Here is a 24,384-nt window from a genome sequence, read left to right as displayed (position 1 = left end):
AAACCCATGTTGTTGTCAGACAGAAAGGAAAAGGTGGGTGAAACAGTAAGACAAATTTCCCTTGAGGAAAGAAGGCATTCATAGATAGTCAGAACCCTGGAGCACATCAAATGTAAAGCTAAAACCAGAAATGCCCAAGCCTTCATGAATGCTTGTTAACAGAATGTGACATTTGCAGTTTTCATATGCCTCTGAAGGATTTCAGCCAAAAAAATTATTCACCCGTTATAAACATAGTGAAAAAGGCAGATGGGCTTACCTGTAACCACGGGTGACTAAGGGATTTGTCAACGCTGAAACGTTTTCTCATCTTCACTTGAAGCAAATTGTTTATTAAATCAATGGCTGGCAAAAAAACCCAAAAATTATATTGTTAAAGTACAAATCACCTCTATCATCATTCACATGCTGCAGTAGAAATTACTTTTTTTATGTGTGAGTGTATCCTACACTGAATTCCTTTGTATTTAACCAAGCTCTTGAATTTTCTATTTAGCTTTGCTTATGTTAAATATGGCTACAAAATAGGTATGGGGTAAGTTCCCCCTACTTTTGATGGAAACACTAAAAGCTTTACTGTGTTATTTGTTAATCTTTTTCCCTACTGATTTTAGTGATTTTCAGATATGCCTAAAAAGCTTGAGCATAATCCTGTGTTCCACAATGATATAGGTACTTCCACTATGGTATACTTTTGTAGAGGTCCTTCCACATCTGCCTGTGTATTAATCATGTATTAACCGAACATGGTAACAACACATAACCAAAGCTGGCACTGGAGAGCTCTAGAGACCAGCTTTGTAAACTTCTAGGTTGTTCAGACCTGACACTAAAATCTGTACTTCCTGATGTACAAACTAAAATTCCAGATTCAACTTTGAACCATTTCTGTGATTATAGTTCAGATAAAATATACCAGCACTCAGCAAATACCCACACATGAATTAACTTTCCTTTGGGACTTTTGAGAAGTGTCAGATTACTCATCCCATTCATCATGCATGAAATTTGTATTTCTTGCTAAATCTCCTGACTCCCCTGCCCTGAAAATTATCTAAGGCATTGTATTCCACAATTTATCTTTCACAAATATATTTACCTTATGTTTATCTAATTTGGCATAGTCTACTAAACTCAAACTATCAATAATTTTCACACTCCTTCCTAAATGAACCTTGATGTTTAAGCATTTGAATGCGGTTACCTACATACACAAACGTTCTAATAGAGAAAATTAATTTCTTTACCTTCACTAGAAATTTCCTTCCAAGGATTTGGTGGGTACATAAATGCTGCATTTTGAATCTGATCATTGATATCCTCATCTTCATTAAATGGGAATGTGCCACTGAGGCTCACATAGACGATAACTCCCACTGACCACATGTCCAGGGAGCGGTTGTAGCCTTTGCTTCGGAGCACTTCAGGGGCCAGGTACGCGGGAGTGCCCACCACAGAGCGCCGGAAGGACTTCTCACCAATGATGCGTGCAAAGCCAAGTCACACAGCTTCACCTGCAACAGCAGCACACTTCAAACTGAGAAATCCCTGACTCCACGCCCTTTCTGCCATCACTTAAACACTGTATGCATGCAACCAGAACAAAACCCCATGTAAACCAGTCCATTAAGGTTTTAGGTTGGTGGGTTTGCAGCACACAAATCAGCCACGCTTCAGATCAAGACCTGAACTGGCCCTGCACAGACTCAGGTCTGAGGCAGTTTGTGTATTACATGGCCACAAGTGTAAGTAAGGAAAAAGTATCTCGATTCCAAACCCAGCTCATATTCAGAAGTGAATCCTCACTCAAAAGGCACAGAACCAAAGTTAAAAACACACATGAATCCCAGTCAAATCATATTCCTCTTAATCATATTCCTGATGTTTCCGCTACACAGAAATCCAACAATGAGTTTTAGTTTGAACTCAGAACCAGCCAGCTCTTGACAGAACATCCCAGTTAAATGCATTAACAGCTGGCACATGCACCAGTGCTCAAATCTTCATGATCCTACAACAGTTCCTCAACTTGAACACAGCAGGCACTCATGGAGATAAAACAATCCAGACCAAGTTCAACATGTAACCCCAAGTCAGTAAGCCCTCCTCAGAGTATAAGGAAGAGCAATGCACTAAAGGTACTTAGTGAGACAAGGGGAAAAAAAAGGGACAATTACAATACATGCAGTTCAAGTAATTCTAGAAGTCAGCTGAAAATCCCACAAGAGGTTGCTTTTTAAGCAGCAGTGTCGATATTGCTTTAAAAAAACCCTGATGAATAGTAATGAAAAGTATTGTTTAATCTTCACTCACTTGAGGGAATGGTTCTGCTGATGCTAGTAGTACATTTTCTGGTTTTAAATCACAGTGCACAATATTCTTGAAATGTAAATTCCTCAAAGCAACAAGTATCTACAAAACAAAAGAACGCTTTCAGAATATATTCAAGCAGATCAGAAGTGTCAAAAGACACACAGACTAACCAATACAGTAATTTCTATCAACACAGCCGTAAGAACTAACCCGTATATACTGTGCAAGTACTGTTTTTCCAGCTTACCAAGACTTGAAAACAAGGGGGTTTCTTTTCCCCAACCCTTTTTCCTCCCCTCCTCCTCTGTCTTTTTGAATGCTTACTGTTTCAACATTCATTTTTACATGTCCATAATGTTATGTCTTGGGAAAGAAGGGCCAAAAAATTAACATAAGAAACACTCAAAGTTCTTTTCTTGTTTATTCAGCTTTCATGAGATGTGTAGCTCTCTATGCTGTCTCTTTTAAATAACAATACAGAAAATCCTTTCTCCAAATTCTTATCTTATAATTACAAAACCCAAACCCAGCCTTTCCAAAGCAGAGGAACTGACTGCTCACCTGAGTGACCATGAACTTAGTTATTCGTTCTGGAAGTCGACTTTTCTCACTGGAAAGAATCATCTCTAGCATATCCCCATGCAGCTTTTCCATCACAACAAAGACTCTTTCTGGGGTTTCGAACATACATTCCAGGTTCACAATCCCAGGGTGGTGCAAATTCTAAAACAAAGTAGCATAGGTACATCACTAAAATAAAACAGTATGAAATAGCCTGAATTACACAGAAATGCTGACCACAAATAAAAAACACAGTTAAATAGATGCAGGTAAAAAAAATATCTGAGGAAATAAACTAGCTTAAAACAAGTGTCAACCCATGAAACACACCAGCTACTAAGGATAACTTTAATACAACTAAGCTCAAATGATTAATTTTACAGTTGATGCATGTTCTGTACTCAAGTTATTGAGTATAAGAATAATACTCAAAGATTGAGGAGCCAGTAGTGGAAAACAGCAGAAAATAATACTGAGGGAGTCAACATGGAGCCAAAGTACATGGCTTCAGTGGGATCCCCTACAGCAGGGTAGATACCACCCCCAAGTTATCAACTTGACCAAGTACTCAGGAGTTCCTGCTTTTATAAGATTCCCTCTTCCAAAAGTACTCAGAAATCACAGATGTAAATTTAAAAATCAATTCAGAACACTTAGACACAATACAAAATCTCATTAATGGTCTATTTAAGACAAAACTCCAACATGATTCCAAAACACTTTTATACCTGGAGAATGGCTACTTCATTACGAAGCTGACTTTCCTGTTTAGTTGGAAACCTCATCTTGTCAATGACTTTGATAGCCACATCTCTTCCAGTCTTCCTATGTTTTCCTAAACAGAAAGTCAGTGTCAGCCATCAAGAGGTAGAAGCAATTCATAGCTATTTAACATTACAGCAGAAATTTCCTTTTTGGGGGAAGCAGTATATTCTGTCAAGTGTACAATTACCACATATATATTTAGAATTGCAAATGGTATATGAGTAAAAGAAGTGATCAACCTCCACAGGAATTGTGTAGTTTAAACTTAAATCAGTTACCACTCTGCTGTCAGGTACACACACACTGACATTACATGGATTGGGTGAAGGTTTTGCTTGTGCAAGGGACTTGCACATGAGCAAGTAATAACTACTCCACAGAATATTGCCTCTCCTGTAAAATCAACAACAACTCAAGGCCAAAGTGAAAGCAGATCTACACACCCACTGTAGTGGTTTCATACTTTCATGGGCTCCACGTGGACAGGAAATTACACACCTAATACTCTTTGGGAACATAAGAGCAATTAGGTACCCCAAAGAACAGCAACACATTTAACACCCAAGGCAGTCTGCTGTGATCAAAAAGCTCTAAAAGGTGGTAAGAAAATGTGGTAAGAAAAACATCATTCTGACAGCACCACATATTATTCCTTGCTGCAACCTGCACCAGCCTCATGAGAAGCGTTCTGCAATACACAGGGAGGCTGTGTCCAGGGCTAAGTAAGGAGCTGCTCATGCTTCCCCAGCTTCTTCACAGCTGCACAACTGGTTTCTTTCAGTCACATCAGAGAGGTTAATGGGATCACACACTGCAAGGCCTTGGCAATGTGAGACATTTAGTACTAAACTATGACAGAACAGTAAGTCTGCACCAATGAAAAGTGTTGTTATCCACTCAGTGAAGGGTTTGGAAGCCATTTTAGGAGAAGGGACAACAGACACAGCTACAGTGCAAGGGGCACAGAAGGTTCTACCAGCACTGCTGTGGGGAGCCCAGCCACACCTCCGCAGCCAGTCAGCCTCTCCTGCTGCTCCCTGGTAGCACTGGGGCCAGGGCTTAGGCAGGGCACAGGAACTGCTCCACGGCTGCTCTGCCAAGCAACTACTGCGCCTGCCTTTAACACCATCACGAATAAAGGGCTTATCTCCACCAGATAAAGGAAATTATATTGAAACGTAGCACAAATACAATCAATTACAAACTAGATGCAAAACACAGAAGGCAAATACTAGATTGCTAAAGAACGTAAAGCAAACCAACCCATCTAACAAAACACCTAACTACGTAAGCTGGACTACAGCTAAATCTTGCCCATGAAGAGTACCAGAAAAGCAGCTTGAAAATTCCTTCTGTTAAACAAAACACAGCCAGCCAGTTTTCAGTGCAAGTTTTACATCAGTAAGAAAATATCAAAAGTAGTTTTTCCTGTCTCCCTTTTTTCAGACATCTCAAACTAATCAAAGTTTGAAAGGAAAAGCAGAGGGAAACTGTTCCCACTGATGCAGGAGTTGGATATCTATATCCTATAAGTTTTGATTTGCAATTTTGAAAATATTTGTCAAGAATAGGGGACACAAAAAATGCAACAGAAAAATAAAAACCCAATGCAAACCCCAGAACAATGAAAGCAACTTAATTTTTCCATTAATTGTTACCATTATTTCAGTATAACTACACAGGTGCAGATAAGCCAATATCAGAAGTTACCAGACCAAGCCTCTCCAAATACTAGCAACAATTAAGCAGTGTGTAGAGCCAGCAAAACCACAGTCTTTTATATTGTCTTTTCATACTCTTTTAGCTTGTGATTTTATATTAAGAAGTAAGCATATCCGATATATTTTAAGCCTTTATTCAGTAAAAAAAAATTCAATGAAAGTTTTTTATAAGTGTTTACTACACTTACAAGCACTTGTAAGCATTGAATCATGCAAAACACCAAGCTGAGATTTATCTACAAGGCAATTTAGGAAAAACGAAACCCAGTCATTAAAAGAAGTGTCTCCATTTGTTAATTTCTATTCATAAGAGAGGGAGGATATTTTGATTCACACTACTTTAAGAAATACAGGGGGGCAAAAAACCTGACCTCTTTCAAGAGTGATGTAAAACCAGACCAAACCGTATTTCCACCAAGCAGTTAAGAAGTAATAAAGTAGCTAACTACACAATTGGCACACAGAAAAATCAAAGCCACAACACTTCCTGATTAGAAAGAAAATGTGACAGAAGCAGAAAGATTACCACTTGTAAATCATTACTTATGACTTTTTCTTTCTTTCCAGATTTATGGTCTGTGGTTTTCTCAACACTTGAGATATAACACGAGATTAAAAAAAAAAAAAAAAAGAGAGATAGAAACAGAGTTCATATGCATTTCTAGTATTTCTTCTTTTTTTGTAATGACATACTAAAACCAAGTTATATCCTGCAACACAAGGTTTTAAAAACTAGGTGATAATACTAGACTTGAAACCTAGGACTAACACTCTTGGCAAAGAATACCTCTTTCTATTTTACCCTGCTGACAGAAATTGGTTTGCATCAAGTATGTCAATAACATGTTTGCATCCATACTATCAAACCCTAAACTATGTGTTTTTCTAATTGCTTTTGGCCACATCTCTCAGGTGTCATCCAAAACAGGTATAACTGACAGCAGATATATGACTTCTAATACTGTAAAGCACAGTCCTGGAATTTGCAATCTAAAAAAATCATAAACCATGGCCAAATTGGATTGCTTTGTATTTAACTGCAGCCCAAAAAGCAATGCATATTCTAAACTGATTAGGATGCCAATGCAAAACTGTAAATGCAAGAATTTAATTGTAAGAAATACTGTACATAGAGCTGCAGAGCCACACAGCAAAGTAATCCAAACACAACTTTTAACAAGATTAACTTCACCCAGACATTCTAGATACAGCTAACTAAGTATGAAAAAGATAATTTTATCAAGCAGACATTCTACCTTAATAAATGCATAATGGAACATAATGCAATTTACCTCCATATACAATACCAAACTGACCAGAACCCAGCACTTCATCAGCAAATATTTGGTACACAGAGCTGATATCCTAATGCATGAAAAAAAGAAATCACAAATATCAGGAGTCATTAAAATGTTCAGGACCACATTAGTTATTACTGGCTAGGCTGTAATTATATTTGGCATTAATCAAAATCTGTAAAAGGTACCATCATTACACTAAGGAGTGGGAAAACACAACAAACTTTTCCTGAAGAGGATCCACTGAGCTGCACCAAAAGCAGGGGTACACATTCATAAAAACTAACAGCCATGGTAGGTAAGTAGGTAACTTCCTGCATATAACATGGACTTCTTTGCCTACAGTGCTCTGGTGCTGCTTTCTCATCCAGACACTGCTACTACCAATTACTTGGTAATACTCAGACAAATAAACATCACTGTAATACAATGCACATGACTCACCACATTCTCCTGGACCTGGCAATTTGAAACAGAGATGCTTAGAGACAATTCTTCTGCAAAAAAGAAGATAAAGCCAAGTAAGTAAATAAAAAGGGCAGACTTTTTCTAAAGAGAGTGGAAAAATGAGAATCAACAAAAACCCTTTACTGACTTGTAACCCAGAATCCGTGAAATTATTTTTAGTGTTGTTTTGCAGAAACTTCATACTCTGGAATTCATTAGATAACCCTGCAAGTTTTGCTGGGATTATTTGTCTTTTTTTGTCCTATTCCTGATTACAGAAACAGTAGAACAATACAAGTGTGTACACAATAGACAGCTGGAGAACCAAAAGCAATAGTAATTGTATCATAGTTCATTAAGTGAATAATGATTTTTGGTAGCAATAAAGAAAAATACAGGCAAGAGGAGCAGGCAGATCCCTCATAATCAAATGAATGTGGCTTCTTATCTTCTGTGGCACCAAGATATACAGAATTAATGCATAAGAAAAAGAAACAATCAAAGAAACCAAGTAACAGAATAACTGATAATTAACAAGGCAATAAAGCCCATAAGATTAAAAAAATCCTTGTTTCATGGATAAACTATAGAAGCAAATCGATCCTTGGAACATAAGGACACATTCAGGAAGTGTAATTTCCAAATAAATGTATCACATAAAGAATTCTTCAATCTGCAGCAGACATTGACATGAATTTTTCAACACAGGAATAACATTGGTGCACAGGCAAGAAGAGATATACCAAGGAAGGCAGGAAATATCCTTCTCTTTTGACTTCCAAGGTCAAAGTAAAGCATCTCAGACTAAGAGACATCTACCACTTCGGAGTCTGTCTCTCTGAAGGCATTCCAGACCAAACTGGATGTGTTTGTGTGTAACCTGGACCCTGACTTGTCAGTGGGGCTGGACTGGATGATCTCCAGAGGTCCCTTCCAACCCTAACAATTCTGTGATATTATGTTAACTTAAAGAACAAAAAGAATTAATTCATCTGCAAGGTAGATAGAAAACACACTATAAACTTACTAGCACTTTGAAAAGACACTTTATCATCTTAAAGAGAATTTAGAGAAAAAAGATGTCTGATTTTTGCCACCTGTGCTTTATCTCAAAGAAGAAATTTACAGAGAGAAGATAGGAACAATTACTAATTCTCAAAGACACCCTGAAGTCTGCATCTGAAATATGAACTCTGAGTCTTGCAGATGCCTACTGATTATTGACTATAGTCAAGTCAGTACTGAAGTAACTGTACAGAACACAAGGGAAAACAATAAAGAAGTCAGACAAAAAAATTCCTAAGGTCAACAAAAAGTGCTTCAAGGTAACTGGAAAATAAAGATACAGTTTTTGAAAGTGTTTAACAGAACACACTGAACCCTCGTCCACAGATGACTACAGAATACAAAATAACTCTGAGGTAAAGAGTGAGTTATTCCTTCCAAATAAATCCATTTTCTAGTGTCTGAAATGTGCAAGAATAAGAGCTAAGAAGCAGTCACTTCTAAAGAAATTATTAATGCCACAATTCCACACAACTTCTACAGCAGGTAGATTCTCTCTACAGTAGGCAGGTTTCTTTCTCATTTTAGCTCAGAATCATCCCACAAGAAAACAGCCCACAAAGAAACACCAGGTAAAAAGGATGGTGGCTACAAAAGATTCTTTGCCATGGGTCAGACTGGAAGGACATCCTCATTTCTAACTACCTCTGGCCACAATGGGGCATATAATAATTAAATGATGCCTTGTAGACACTTTGACACTACAAATTCCCTGCTGCTGCAAGTATTTCAAGTGCTAGCAATATCTCCCTCCTCCTTTTGGTCCTTTCATTTAAAAGCACATATTTGAGACTTTTTTAAAATTAAAATCTAATTATCTTAAGGGCTCTTGAGATACATTTCATGATTCACAAAGTGTAGGAAGAAGAGGGATGAACAGACATTTTGTGGTCTTCTGAGAATTTAAAAACCAACCTGAGTTGTCTAAAAATATGTAAATACCACTCCCTGACTCACAATAGCTTCTTATACTCCTACAATACTAAACATACTAAAATACTTCCTCTCAGCATCTACCAATGCAGTTCTAGTCCCTACTAATGTCAATGGAATGCTATTATTTATATCTGAAAAACTAATTGTTTTGGAAAAATCAAGTGTCTTTGCAAATCTGTCAGCAACAGTAAGCCTTAGGTGCTAGAAAGCAAAGAGAATTTTGGTGTATCTATATAGAGATATATATGTACATATATGTATGAAAATAAAAATTCCATATCAAAAATGGCATTTTATGTGTGTATAAAGCCAGGTATAAGGTACCATCTCCCAGGTATGTTTCTTCACTGTAATTACATACCAATGCTAGTACTGGCATTTCATAGTTTACTATTTTAGACCATTGCTGCATTTGCAGGAAGTGCCTTTACCTCAGAGTAGCATTTACATGTTCTTAACTGTTGCTGATGCAGAGTAGCCAGATATCAGAGACAGAGAAACTGATCTCAAAATCTACTGCATAAGAAATTTTTGCTGCAAGGAGATTAAAGAGTAGCTAAAATTTGAAAGGGAACTAAGAAGTTAAAGCATAAATCTCAGTACAGAATGAGAATGAATGTTGTTGCAAGGAACAAGGAGATGTCTTAAAAGAAAGAAAACAATATATTAAGTTTAGTGGAGCCTTGATAATGAATACAATCCTATGCCAGATGAAAAAAGGGAGGGAAGGTGCATAAAAAGAAGAACAGGGTACTTTTTATAACTACCCACAGCTTAGAAAAAGTTTTTTACATCACTGATGGTATTTACATAGCAACACTAACTCTTTTTTTCTCCTTAGCTACTGACATCTCATAGAATTTTAAAAATATAAACATATATAGGTACTAACATCAAAAAAATCCAAATTTGGTTCTTTCAAAGTGTATGCATATAATCTGAATATATTTATTTAGTTATGTATATTAGAAATATCTAATCTGTACTCCCTTTTTACATCTGCATGTGTTCTTAGTGATCCCACAATAAAACTTTGCATTCTGCATTTATATTGTAAATCTGATTCTTTACCACTTTCTGCTTCAAAGGATTAAAGGATTTGCCCATCCCCCACAAACCTGAAAGTCATTTTTTAGAGACTCATGGCAAATGATGAACCAAATTCAGCAGATAACCAACAGACAATACTTCACTCTAAATAAGCACTGTTCCCAAAGGAATCACTACCACCAGCAGCTTCAGCACATGAACAAGAGCACCTCGTCTGCCTGCTTACTGTGATCTTTTCCTTGTCCTGCAGCAGTGCAAACGCTAGGCTGAGGAGTGACTGGCATCAAGGCCTGACGGATGGCTTTCTCCCAGCCCTGAGCTACATCAAGTCCGACTCCAGAGGCAGCAAGAACTGGACTGTGATGAGTGCTGCCATTGTTCTCGCCAACAAAGTACACCATCGTGTCAGTGATGATCTCAAAACAGTAGGGGTTGCTGCCCTGCACCACATGTGAAAAATCTCGAGGCTGAGTCACCTGGAGAATTTCTGAAAGTGGAATCTCCTGAAGAAAGATATTAGAAATTAAAAAATGGAAATGCACATAATATTTTAATATACTAACACCCATAATTGCAAGCGTTGCAAAGAAACCAAATCAAATACATCAAAAAACCAAAACCAAAACACCAAGCTTCATAAATAAAATTGATCTGCACATCATAAATAAAATTGATCTGAATATCTATATGCAAGCCTAGACAGACTTTCAGGCTCACCACAGTTCTCTCCATACAACTACTATTTTCTACTCAAACTACATTTATGTTCATCATGAGACACACCCCCACTGCATGGGTAAGTGATGCACAAATAGAGAATGACCATTTTCCCCTTGCAGTTTTATACGGCTTAGGCAGAGAAGAGCAGGAGGGGGAGAAAGTGAAACAGTAACATTAAGGAGTGGATGCAGCTATACACATTAATCAATAAGCACTGCTTTGTGCATCAGAATCATTTTGGGTAAATATAATACAGATATTAGCAGATATTATCTGCATACAGTTATTATCCTCTACCTGGTCAGTTTAAGACCATGGTACAAGAGTGTTACAGAACAGATCTCATGGAAGAAATGGTTTCATGTTCATGCTAGGTGGAGGAGGACATTCCACATCCACGGCAAGGTGCAGGTGCATGTCACTTGCAAGACCAGTGAACAAGCAGTGAACAAACATGAACAAGATGAACACCAGGCAGGCATTAGGAGGATAAGAGACAGCAGCTGATTGAGATGAAGAGCAAATAAATGTAAAGGCAAAAACTGTGAATTACTCTAACAGCAAAGACAAACAATCATATCTAAGCAGTTAAAACAAGGGGAGCAAAGGGGCAAGTGAAAGGACTAAAAGCAGTGATGTAATGGAGCAACAAGCAAGGAACATATTTTACCAGGTGTGTTTTGAATGCACAGGGCAATACAAGTATCAGAGAGGTCTGAGAAGAGACTGCATTGGTCAAGATAGGGATGAAAAGGATCCGGGCAAGTTTAGCTGGGTGTACAGAGAAAAGGCTTGATCTTAGAGATGGTATAAAGGAAGAAGCTGCAAGATTTGGACCCCCACCTAAAGGCATAAGACAAGAAAGGGAAAAGTCCTGTTTACACATTCAAATGCATTTTCTGAATATTCCACCACCAAACATAACCCTTTATTGACAATACACTATGCTTCATTTATATAAACATAAGGCTATACACTAAATCTTCCTGTAAATCTTGCTTGAAACTTTCAGTTGTACAGTAGGGACTAATTGAATTTGAGGAACATTGAAATAAAACACATAAGCATGCAAACTTTCAGTCACTACTCAGAGAACACAAAAATTCAAGCCTTCATTCAAATGGTGGCCAAAGAAATTCTCTGGTAATTGTGAGGAAAGCTTAATATGCCAGGTAATTCAAGAGAACAGCACATGCAAAAATGTAAGGAGAGACATACTCAAGGGAATTAGAGCAGGAGCTGCAAGCAACTTCTCAGAGTTAGTCGTGGTCCTTCTCACTTACAGGCTTTGGGCAACAATTAACCTGGTCACAGTTTTGATTCAAAAAGAGATGGGAAAATGGAGATAATACGTAAACTGCTCACAGTAGACTTCATATCTATAAAGCACTGAATTAATCAAGTGAAACAATTATTACTCATCATTAATTACCTTATAATATTTTGTTCCAGATTCATTTTGAAATAGTGTGAGGCATTTGCTGTCCAGTCTCCAGTAATGTCTTTTTCTCTACAAAATGCACAGTACAATTACGTAAGAATAAACCTCTCATATGGCTTTTGCTATCTCATTATTTAAATTTTAAAATGCTTTAATTACTGTGATAATCATTCAAAATTAATCTACAGTAATCTGAGACTAAAGAAATGAAAAAAATAAACTTTGGGAATAAAGACTTTGTCTTAATTGAAGAAGAAGCTCAAAATTATTTCCAAAAACTAGCAAAAATATCACTTACCTTACAGCAAAAGCAGTGACAACAAGAGTTATCTCATATAGGAAAAAATAGTTACTAGACAGGTTTTACTCCAGGTGCATATTCTCAGAAAATCTGAATCATTTAAATTTAGTGACTACCGTAGGAGTCATGCTTCCTCCCTTCATGCCCACATACCAACATTGCAAGGGTTCAAGCACAGAACAAGCCTAACAAGTCCTTAATTCTTCCATCAATATAGAGGCAAAACAGACACATTATGAGATTCAAATGAAAAAATATAAGAAAAAAAACCCAACATGACAGACTACATCGCCATTTGTTGGACGTACCCACCAAAAAGAAATCTCCCCAACCAAAAAGTAACATGGATTAACTGTTGTATATAACTGTCTTGTAATTTTAGCAGAAGAATATTCCTCAAAACAAAGAAGCTTTTAGAAAGCTAATATGGTGTATGAATCAAAGTATCTGTAAGATACTTTGCTTGCAGTACGCTCATATAGTTAGAAAACCACGTCCATTTTTCTGGGACAAAAACCCAAGACCCTTAACCTTAACTTAGGATAACATAATATTATTTGCTATATTTATTTTTTATATTTATATTGTATTATATTTATATTTTATAAACTTTGTCATATTAAAAGCAAATCTTTTTTTTTGACCATATTTAAGCAGAGCTTAAATCACTTCACTCAGGGAGACGCTAAGTCAACCTATAGGAGTTAGACAAAGAAAACTAGATCAAAAATGGATTTAACTAAAAGGAGTTCCCAGACAGCACTGGGACAATGGGTGAAACCAAAGGTGTAAACCCCTCATTTCAACATATATGCTCTTTATTAAATTGTGAATCAGGAAAGACTTTGGAGGAGAGGAATTAAGGAAAAGGCTGGTAACTTACTCAGGGGTTCAAAATCTGCCCCATACCCTACTCTGAGAAAGGATGGGACCAAGGTCAGAAAAAGAGTAAAGATGATGACACAGAAATTTCTCATTTTAAAGAGTGAAACATCTTGTTATCAGGGAGCACAAGAAGCACACAGATCGTGCTGTTAAAATGAACCTGTCTGGAACTGATAGGAAGGCCAGTTGTTTCAGGAATAGGAAACAGTCTGACATTGCTGAGAACAGAACGGTCAAGGGAAATAGCTGATGTTGTAATGCCCAATACGGAAGTCTCCTCCCATTAGGAAGCTCTGTGAGATCTTGTTTGGCTGACTATCCTTTGGGTCAGGATACTTCATTTGACTGGCCTTTTTCAGTTGATGTCACCGAAGTAGCAGCCAGACTGACAGATGAAGAAAATCAAACTAAACTAAGTTGTTTCATCAAATCACTGTTCTAAGGGGAGGCTCAAAAAAAAAGTCCATGGGAAAACATACTGGTTGTACTGAAAGTTTAAATCAGAGCTGAATACCAGGTCTGCCCTGAACAGTTCTGCTAGAACCATTCACCTCTGTCTGCTACCTGGCCTTAGTTTTTCCAGAGCCAGCTGATGATAATTGTGACTTTTATGTAGTCTTGGCTGTCACTACATCTAAAATACGCTAGGTACTTATTTTGGATTGTGATAAATACATCTAGGTACTAGAAAACTGTACCTTAAAGACATGGTTTTTAAGGTAGCTTCACGAAGACCATTTACAGCAGTCAGTTTAGCTGACAAACACAAAAAGTGAAAACATTACAATATAGAGCTGCCTATTATCACCCTTCCAGTTGATTTCATCAGAACTTAAATAACTTTGCTTCTCTAAATTCTCTACGGCTCCTCCAATCAGATGCCACAGAGATAAAGAATGCAAAAGTATTTCTGCTGCCTTTCATGAACAGTCTCAGTATGCCATAATGTTCTCCATGTGATCTGGGAACTTCTTAAATTCCTCCTTTTTAGTCATCTACCAAAAAACAAAAGGACTGATTCACTTCCTCCCATCAGACAATACTAAGGAACCCTGTTATTTTGCCTTGTCTTCCTCCTCAATACACAAAAATCAAGTAGCTTGCCTACTCAATTAAGGTAGCACTATTGGTGGCACTGGCAACAAACAACACAGTCTTTTTGGGGGACACTTTCATACCCAAGGACATACAGTCAACCCACAACTCTTAGAGTGAATTGCTAGAGGAATTAAGGGTTCCCATATCTACACATAACTATTTACAAACACCTAGATCATCAGAATAATACTCTCAACCATTTCAGTACACATAATATTCTTATGAATTCCACCTTTTCACATAGTAGAACAGAAAAAGAGACACAAGTATTTAGTTCAACTACTAAAGAGAAAGATGACACAAACAAGTTATTCTAAGTTACTTTCTTAGGAAAGCTGGAATACTGCATATGCAATTCATTTGAGACAATGTAGAGATGCTTTTCCTTCTTAAAGGGGAGAAGGAAAAGTACTGTTCAATCATCACATGAAGAATTTTGAATAAATTACACTTTCTCCCTGGAACCAGATTTCTGTATAATGAACATCAAATTTAAAATTATACTCTAGTCAGAAATAAAATACACTAGTTTAGAGAAATAATTTAGGAAGAAACTGAAGTAACTGACCAGGTTGTCTCTACTAGTGTAGTGGACCATCCATCCTTCTTTCACCATTGTACTGCTCTTCCTCTTTGTGTGTTTGATTGACTGTACAACTCGCATGAGAGGAATATTATTGCTTGTTGAAGGACTAAAAAGAAGATATAACAGTTTAACATGCAACAAGTTAAAATACAACAGTACTGCAATTATACTTGTTTTATGCATTTAGTCCATAATTTTCAGGAACAGACATCTTTTATGCATTTAGTCCATAATTTTTAGGAACAGACACTGTGGTTACAGTCCATAATTTTCAGGAACAGACACCTTTTCTTCCCATGCAGATTTAGTTGATGGATGAATTTGATAAGGCATCTGAGCTCCTACTAGGTCTCCTAGGGCAAGTATTGCAGTACTTAAGGAACAGAGAAGAAACACACTGGACTGAGGACACCTACAGAAATTATCCTCTTTCAAAACAATCTGCTGAGACTGCTGCTCTTTCATGCCATTTTACACCACAGAAATATAATTAACATCAGCATAACTATCATTTCATCTTGTCTATGTAAGTTGATTATGCTGCTTCATAATATTGTGGTTAATGAAGGTCCCTATTAAAGCAAACTTTCAACTTAAGAAAACATAAACCAGGGTGTGTTAAATCACAACTGTACTAGAAAAATCTATCAATGCTAAGGTATATTAACTGTCCTGCAGACAAAGGTTTGATAATCTCTAAGAGAGCCATTAATTAAACATACAGGTTTTAATAGCCCTGAAAATGAAGCTAACCACCAAGGTGCCTGCCTTACACCACTACATGTGGCACTAGCAGACACACCTGTAAACACACATTGTGAGGTAGTGTCAAAACAAAAAATGTAAGGATGCTTTAACATGGCCTGTTGTTACACTACAGAGTTGGCTACAGGATGCTGCCATGACAAAAACCTGGATTGCTTCAAATCTGATTAGAAATAAATGGAAAAAGCCCACTTAGAGGTAGATGTTGCTTCCCAGTCAGGAGAACCTTGAGCTACGAATCACTGAAAGTTGGAAGGTATCATTATATGCTCTCCCTCACAAATTTGCTATTAAGCCCTGAGCTACAGTGATGTTTAGTTTGACCAAATACAACTGCACTTATCTTATTAAGAATGACTAAGAAAATCAGGATGACACTACTCAGAATAATACAGAAATAAAAAGATCAAATTTGATTTAAGGAACTATGTTAACAGCTATTGAATAAAAGACTTCAGAAAAATCACTTTCAAGATAAATAAAGCAAACTATTGCATAACATGCATAGACTATGATGCCAATATTAAAATATCCCAACTAACGCCTTTTAAATCCACACATATATAATGGTAACTAAATTAGGCTCAAGTCACAGAGACCTTAACCACGCATTTGCTTTGTTAAGCTCTAAGTTCTATCCTGCTTTAATAAACTGGTTGTATTTCTTCAGTAACTGCCACAGCATAACACTTTTTCCAATTAGAAGAGGCTATATTCTTTTAGTCTACTTATGTTTCAGATTTTCTTGAGATAGGAGAACTTTACGAAGTGTTTTCAAGCTTAAAAAAAAAACCCACACAAAGGGAAAATACTATTTCAGCAATAAAACTGGGCTAATTGGAAACGTTTTGCTCATGATATTGAGCAACACATATCCTGAGCAAAGAAATCCATCCTGTAACTCACCTGATTGTTTTGACAGCTTCCTCATCTTTGTCTGTATCGAGGTCAGATGGATCCATAAAAAAGATTTTGTCCTCTGGAGGAGAGGGCTCTTCGGCATCATCTAGAACTCGACTACCATCACTGTTCATTTCACTGCTATCAACTTCCATCGGCATATCCAAGTCCTGCCCTGGGCTAGCAGGTTCTGGAAACAACACAAGTCAGACATTATTTCACACACACAACTAAAAAAAAATAAATAAAAATCCTCCAAAACCCAACTTTTTTTTTTTTTTTTAGTTAACACTTATGAAAATAAACAAAGAATTACAATCACAATATACAAAATCTTCACACACTTGATGTAAGATGGAGAATATACTAATGAACATCATCAATTTGATTTTGCTAAATGCCAAGGCAAGAGAGATCCAACTAAAACACAAACCCTTCTGAAAGAAACAGAGCGAAAAGCTTAAAGTCTACACCTTAATCTCATTAAGTAATTCTGTTCCACAAGTAATCAGGACAAAGTAACCTTTCAATGGCAAGAGATGACCCAGAGAATTATTCCTGTGCAAACTAAATTCTCCATTAACACCAACCCAGCTCCACTCTCCCTGCTCTTGTAGTCCATAATAAGAAAAATAAGAAAGAAAAGGGGAGCTGTGGAATTGCTGGAAAAGAGAAAAGCAGAACAGATCTTATTCACTTGTGATTTTCTGTAGGCAGAAATTTAATGTTTTCAAAAGCTGTACAACTGGCACTGTGGAAAACTAAGAATTAAGACACAAAAATTTGTCTTGTAATATGTCTGTAGTTTTTATGGCTGGTTTTTTGTTGGTTTGTTGGTTTGTGTGGGGTTGCTTTTGTGTTTGCTTTTTACCTGGGGTAAGTTCAATTAAGAATGGGAGAAAGAACAGAAAATAAATTGCTCTTTACACCTTCAGAAGAATTACATGAAACCATAGTTCACAAACTATGTGGCCTTTAGCATCACAAGGGCAGTAAAATCAAGCTGCAGCAACATCATGTTGCACATTGCTGTTCACAGCCACCAACCTCAAGATCCAGGAAAGAGCCTGGGAGCTGGAGAAGGTTAGCATGAATGGATGGGATATATTGTGCAATGGCAACAGACCCTAGCACAGCTGTTGCCCAAGCCTCTGAATCAAGTTGTACAATTTGATGCGATCTGCACCACATCACTTATTTTGTTTGTGTGACAAGGCAACACAGCCACAGAATGGCTGAAGTTGGAGGAGATTTTTAAAGCCACCTGGTCCAACAACCCCCTGAGTTCATTTCTCCCATCTGTTGAAGTCCCTCAGGATAGCAGCACAAACCCTCTGTCATATTAGCCAGTCCTCCCAGTCACTTGCAAACCTGCTGAGAGTATACTCTGTCCCATCAAGATCATTAATGAAGACGTTAAACAGGACTGGACCCTTTACTGACCCCTAGGGTACACCAGGAGCTATTTGCCATTGATAATCACTCTCTAGGCCCTTCATTCAATCAGTTTTTAATCCCTATCTGCTCATCTACCTCATATTTCATCAGTTTAACACTGGTTTAAAACTTACAAAAATACTCTAAACATTCTTCCACAAAGTGTTCTGCACATTCGTCTTACAATTTTGCAAGGTCTATTCAGAAAGCAATCCTACTTCATTGAGGTTTCCAGAAATTAGAGTGCAGTTCTTTCTTTTGGTTTGGCTTGGGATTTTTCTCCTTTCTCTTTTATCTCAAACACCTCAGCTAACTGTGGCCAGTAAGATATGAGAAAGTGGTAAAAAATGGTATGTGTCTTTAGGTATTAATGTTTTCAAGTATGTATTTCATGGTGAACAATGAGCAGACCAATCACAACTGATCTTCAAATTTTGTACATTGAGGTGGCTTCTAGATTTTTCATTTCCATTAAGCAATCCCAAGCAAAGCATAGTGAACTTGTCAAGACTGATTAAGTAAAATTTAAGTCACCAGAGTGTTTTACAGTGAATCTTTTTCATTTTAACTGAAAAAATTGACAAGATAAATAAAAATATGTCAAATACTGAGAGAGGAAGGAAGTAAATACTAATGTATTTAGTTTTCAGCCACAAAAGATCTCTCACTATTTGAAAGCATGTTTCTCATCTTACCTCCATTGAAAATAACCTCTCCAAGACAGTCTCGAGGTACTTTAGGTGCACAGCGTTTGTGACAGTTGAATCTGCAATCTAAAACAGCAGATAAATAAGCCCATGATATCAGAACCTGACTCCCACCCAGACACTAACATTTATCATTCACTTCTTCCAACACTAACTTCAGTTCAGATTCATACATTTGCATGTAACTGAAGACAGCACCAATGAGGTCACCTCCAGGAGGAAATTAGCAATCTTGTCCTTATGTCACATGTTGATTTGTCCCACCACTATTTATTATGTCAGTACTTCCCCTTCCAGTACAAAATGGTTTGCTACTTCTGTAGCTTCTTCTGCAGCTATTTTTTCCCTCATGATGCAATTTCTCCCATTCTTTCATTTGTTCCACATCCTTTTTTCCATTGCTATATGATTTAATTGTCTCATCTCTAACATTTTTCCCCACCAGCCAACTAAGACTTGCAGACATCAGAGTCTGATCACACAACATCTATGATCACACAGGTACATCAGAGCAAACATGTTCTGCAGTAAATCCTGAAGTCCAGTTCCCCTCTCATTCAGGTTACAGATTTGCCTGACTACTCAAGCTCCATTTCTTGTTGACACAGGGCAGACAGAATAATGTTATGTCCAGATTTGGCCTGACTTGGGATGGAATCTCAGCTGGATGTGTGCCATTTCTGCACCCGAGGTATCAGATGCAGCCTACTGAACCAAGTCCAGCATACAACATTACTGGTATGAACAGGAATTTCCTTTATTAGTCGCATCCCTGTGATTTTCAATTCCATCAACACCATGAATCTCAAAACTCCCTACTGTCCCCACAATTGTTTTCATATTGATAGTTTAACCTCTTTTTGCTATCCAAAACAAGCTTAATGTGTTTTTCTTTTAAGCCCAGACAAGAGAAAAGCCATTATCTCTCCATTTTTAGTGGCAGAGGAGCCAAATTTTGCAGCAGAATACAATATTGCTCAGCTTCTGAGTGCCTAAAAAGATGCATCCTAGGAGACCCATTAACAGTATTTTACAGCCATGGCTTCAGTCCATATTATGAAATACAATTACTTCACTACTTTAAAGAAGGCTGGAAGAAACAGAGACATTTCAAATCCTGTCACGAAACTAGAAGACTGAATCTAGCCTAAAAAATTAAACTATACTCAGAAACATTCCTGGGTACTGCAATGCAATTCTCTAGTCTAGTAAATAGCTACAAACATCCCCTAGCAAGCTTTTGGCCCACAGCATTAGCATAATCTCAAACAGTTCCAAGGTCTAGCTCATAAACCAGAGCATCCTATGAAATTGCTCCAGGCAGTCTGCACAGAGCCACCCAGGCTGGGATGCTAAGAAAATTTGTTCATGAACACGGGTCATTCTGTCCCAGCTGACCTCAGTGTCCGGGAATGTTTCTGGGCACATTTAATTTATTACCACAAATTCAGCCTTAGCATCTCAAACATCATCCTAAGAGCCCAAATAGCAATGAATTAAATCAAGAAATCCAGGGCTCTTACGGGTAATCAGAAACTCAAAACTACTAAAAGACCCCAAGCTTTGTGAATGTGCACAAGGAAGTTGGTGGGAAAACTTAAGAATCTGTAAGAAAAGTCAGTATGAAAAAATTTGAACTGCTTGATATCAATTCCTGATATATTAAAAATAAGTATAGGATCTTACTGCATAAATGAAGGCCTATTAAGACACTTATTTCTGTCCTGCACATATACATGGCATTTCTCTAGGCTTGTTTTCCATGCACAAATGCTTACAACATGCATACAAATAATATTTTTATCCAGTGCCATTTAATTCCCTGAAACTGACGTGGTAGCTCCATTTGTTCAGCTGGATACAGTCATAGCAATTGTATATGGCCAGCAGCATCTCTATGTTAAAACCACAAGGCATCTTTTTCAGGCTTCATTATTTTTGTATCATGTGTATCCAAGAGACACATTGACTGGAAAAAATATCAAAACCAGTTCAGGATGCAGACTTTAAACAGACTACAAAGACTGCAAATAACAACAGAAATGAAAAATAAAACTACTTCCTTACTCACACGAGACAGCAGTATTACTAGTCAAAAAAAAAAGGTTAACACAGCTTTTAGCTTAGAATATTTTCTCTCCTCTAATAAAGCAAACTGAAAATGTATTAAGTGACCTCTCTCAAAAAGCTGACCTTCAATACTCCCGTTTGACAAACTCACATGAGAGAAATGGAAACTCCTTTCCATATTAATGTTTATGATTCATTACTCGACTTTTGTTTCCTGCAACAAAGCCAACAGATCTGCACTAACTAGTAATAAAAAGCCAGAAGATCACGTTAGTTACACCCTAGGAACCACATGGAAGAGCCTGAGAACTGAAGCCATGCATGTTAACATATGCTACATAAAAACCATGCAAGTTCAGCAGAAGCACCTACCTCCAAAAGGTAATAATCAGCATCCTGTACTACAATACAATGAAAACTCACAGATTCCTTAGTGGTCAGTCTAGAATGCAGATACTGAACAAAAGGAAGCATTTCCCATTTTTATTAATTCATAAGTATCCTTTTAGAATTACAGTGTTTTCAATCTACACAATTAAATCTTATTTTTCAGAAAAATGTACAATGCACAGCTTACTACAATAAAAATGAGGGCTGCTGTGATCTTCTGAAAATTATTTTTCAAAACTTACATGTCCCTATTTTGCAGTATACAGCCAGCTAAGTTGCAATCAGTCTTAAAGACAAGACCTTTACTGAAATTTCCTGCTACAGCAGCAAATTAAAGGTTTACCTTTACACTGCATTCCTTGGCGAAACAGGCCCTTCAGCAGCCGTTTGCAATACTGGCAGATGGTGGGACGAGTGTAAGAGTGAACAGCAAAGGTGTGTGGGACCTTCACTCTGCAAAGCACCATCTTATCCATCCAGATGGGGCGGCCACTCCAAGAGGGAATCCTCTTACTAGGTTCTGGGCAGCAACGCTGGAATAAAGTAGGAATACATAATTTGCACCAGAACACTTCTACTGCCATGACTGCTTTGAAAAGTCACAGCAGTCAGGTGAACTGCAAAAAGGCAAAACTGCAGCCATTTTTAAAAAGGACAGAATGGACAACCCTGGGAACCACGGACCTTTCCGCCTCCCCTCTGTATCTGGGGAGATCACAGAGATCCTACTAGAAGCTATGCTAAAGCACATGAAGGGAGGAAGTGATTCAGGACAGCGAGCAGCCTTCCATGAGTGACTCCATCAGTGGACAAGAAAAGGGCTACAGGTGCCATTTATCTGGAATTCTGTAAAGCCTTTGACACAGTCACCATAACATCCTTCACTCTAAAGTGGAGAGATGGATTCAATGGGCAGACTTTTAGGAGTTAAGGAATTGGCTGGATGGTCACATCCAGAGGGTAGTGGTCAATGGCTCAGTGTCCTGATAGACATCAGTGACAAGTGGTGCCCCTCAGGGTTGATACTGGGACCAGAGTTATTAAAAGTCTTTACCAATGACAGACAGTGGGAGCGAGTGCACCCTCAGCGCATTTGTGGATGTTACCCAGCTGAGTGGTGCAGCTGGCACACTGGAGGGACATGATGCCATCCAGCAGGACCTGGATAAGCTCGAGAAGTGGGTCCCTGTGAAACTTATACGGCTCAACAAGGCCAAGTGCTGGCACTGCACCTGGGTTGGGGCACCTTCCTGTATCAACACAGGCTGGGGATTGGTGTCAGCCCTGTTGGGAAGGACTTAGGGGTCCTGGTGGATGAAAAAAAATGCCAGTCGGGCTGTAAGGGAGGTGTTGGCTCCAAAAGTGACCAGGCAAAAAGGCAACCTGGCCAAAAAGCTTTAAGAGGACATTCTGGTATTGTAAAACAAACCCATGAAAATGCCAGATGGAAAAGCCTTACAGAAAGCAGGAAGTTATGTATGAACCTTTATTTCCACAGAAGATAAAATGCTAGAAATTCACTCACAACATTCATTTTCTGAGCAACCTGACAAGGTGCAGACAGCACATACAAACCTCCATACAGAAGGTAAAACAGAAAGCACTGGAGGCAGGCAAACCAAATTGCAATCACCACCTCAAACTATCAGTTTTTAGAAGCAAGGTATAGCACGCTGGATAGCTTACTAAATTAGGCAAAACTATTTAGAAAATTCAACAATTATTTAGAAAACTAAACCCCCTCAAAAAAAATTTTTGAAATGAAGTTAAAAGAAAAACTTTAGCAATTAAAACAGAAGAAGCATTGAGTAAAATGAAGAGGTATCAAAAAGTACTAAACACGCACATAGAAGTCAAAAAGTTAAATTGTGTGATAAATGCTTACAATTCTATGTTCACTGAATAAATCTTACCAGAAGTCAAAAACATCAAAATAAATACTTTTCATTACTCGAGACTAAGCTTTTATAGCCTATAGCTAAAAAAAATAATGTTCTTGAACTAGACGATATGATTTGTAATTTAAATAGTGGTAAGAATAGTTATAGTGTAAAGTAACAGATGATTAGAAAAGCCTAAGGCACAAACAAATGGATCTAATCCTTGCCTGTCCTGTCTTATGATTCCAATATAGTTGGGATATACTTGATAATTGATATTTTTAATGTAACTGATAACCTCTCAGCAATCATCACAACAAGGAACTACTATGGATGTCTGTTTTTACTGTAAGCCCTTCATCCCCTACACCCTCCTTGATAGGGTTTGGGGTTTTTTGGATTAACTCTGTTAAAAGCTTCACAGCAGATGAGGAACACTCTTCCCCAGTATAAAAGCTTACAATTTGTATTGCTTTGGCCAAGTGACTAATCTATGCTGATAGAATAATTACAGAAGTAATCTGTATTACTAAGAAGGCAAGATGTTTTACCATTCTGAAGCCAAAGTTCTCAGGATTTCATTTAATCATGAGTGAAAGGCCAACAACAAAATTATATATAAAACTTATAATTTATTTCCTGTTGCATCTCTCACAGTAATAATAAGCACTAAGTGTCAAAGTCTAAGCATCACCATATTTTAAAATTCACTAAAACCAATCATAATGGTTAAGCTTGACCCCCACATACTCATCATGAGCCACCTAAAACACTAGCTAGTTCTCCAGACGTTAAAGAACTTAAAACAGAAATTGTTTCTTTCACACTACATACTTCTTCAGAGGCAGAGGATGTGTGTTCAGCTTGTGCTGGTCTTGGAACTGAAAGCCCTGCTCCTGGCAAAGACACGTTAGACAGGCGCCTCTTCCTCACTCCACTGCAGTTGTTTGGAATCTTGAAGGCACATCGCTTATGGTAATTTAACCCACAACCTGGAAGAGGAGTTTGTTTATTCAAAAAACCTCCCAATATTCAAAGTAAAAAAAAC

At 37.6% G+C, this 24,384-nt stretch overlaps 1 protein-coding gene across 1 annotated transcript in view; it reads right to left on the bottom strand.

Moving 5' to 3' along the window:
* PRKD3 (protein kinase D3) overlaps window positions 1-24,384 on the bottom strand; it is a 41,576-nt gene that overhangs the window by 1,152 nt on the left and 16,040 nt on the right. Inside the window, 15 exon segments of the mRNA XM_030944973.1 lie at window positions 260-345; window positions 1,248-1,499; window positions 1,502-1,514; window positions 2,314-2,412; window positions 2,875-3,036; window positions 3,603-3,709; window positions 6,653-6,725; window positions 7,103-7,155; window positions 10,383-10,659; window positions 12,309-12,386; window positions 15,170-15,293; window positions 16,859-17,042; window positions 18,985-19,062; window positions 21,800-21,989; window positions 24,171-24,328. Of these exon segments, the coding sequence (XP_030800833.1) occupies window positions 260-345; window positions 1,248-1,499; window positions 1,502-1,514; window positions 2,314-2,412; window positions 2,875-3,036; window positions 3,603-3,709; window positions 6,653-6,725; window positions 7,103-7,155; window positions 10,383-10,659; window positions 12,309-12,386; window positions 15,170-15,293; window positions 16,859-17,042; window positions 18,985-19,062; window positions 21,800-21,989; window positions 24,171-24,328 (1,934 nt within the window).

Source organism: Camarhynchus parvulus, chromosome 3 (genome assembly GCF_901933205.1).
Source record: "Camarhynchus parvulus chromosome 3, STF_HiC, whole genome shotgun sequence".
In the NCBI taxonomy this organism is placed as follows: domain Eukaryota; kingdom Metazoa; phylum Chordata; class Aves; order Passeriformes; family Thraupidae; genus Camarhynchus; species Camarhynchus parvulus.
Note: the sequence above shows the minus strand (reverse complement) of the source record. Positions and strands in the feature narration are given on the sequence as shown.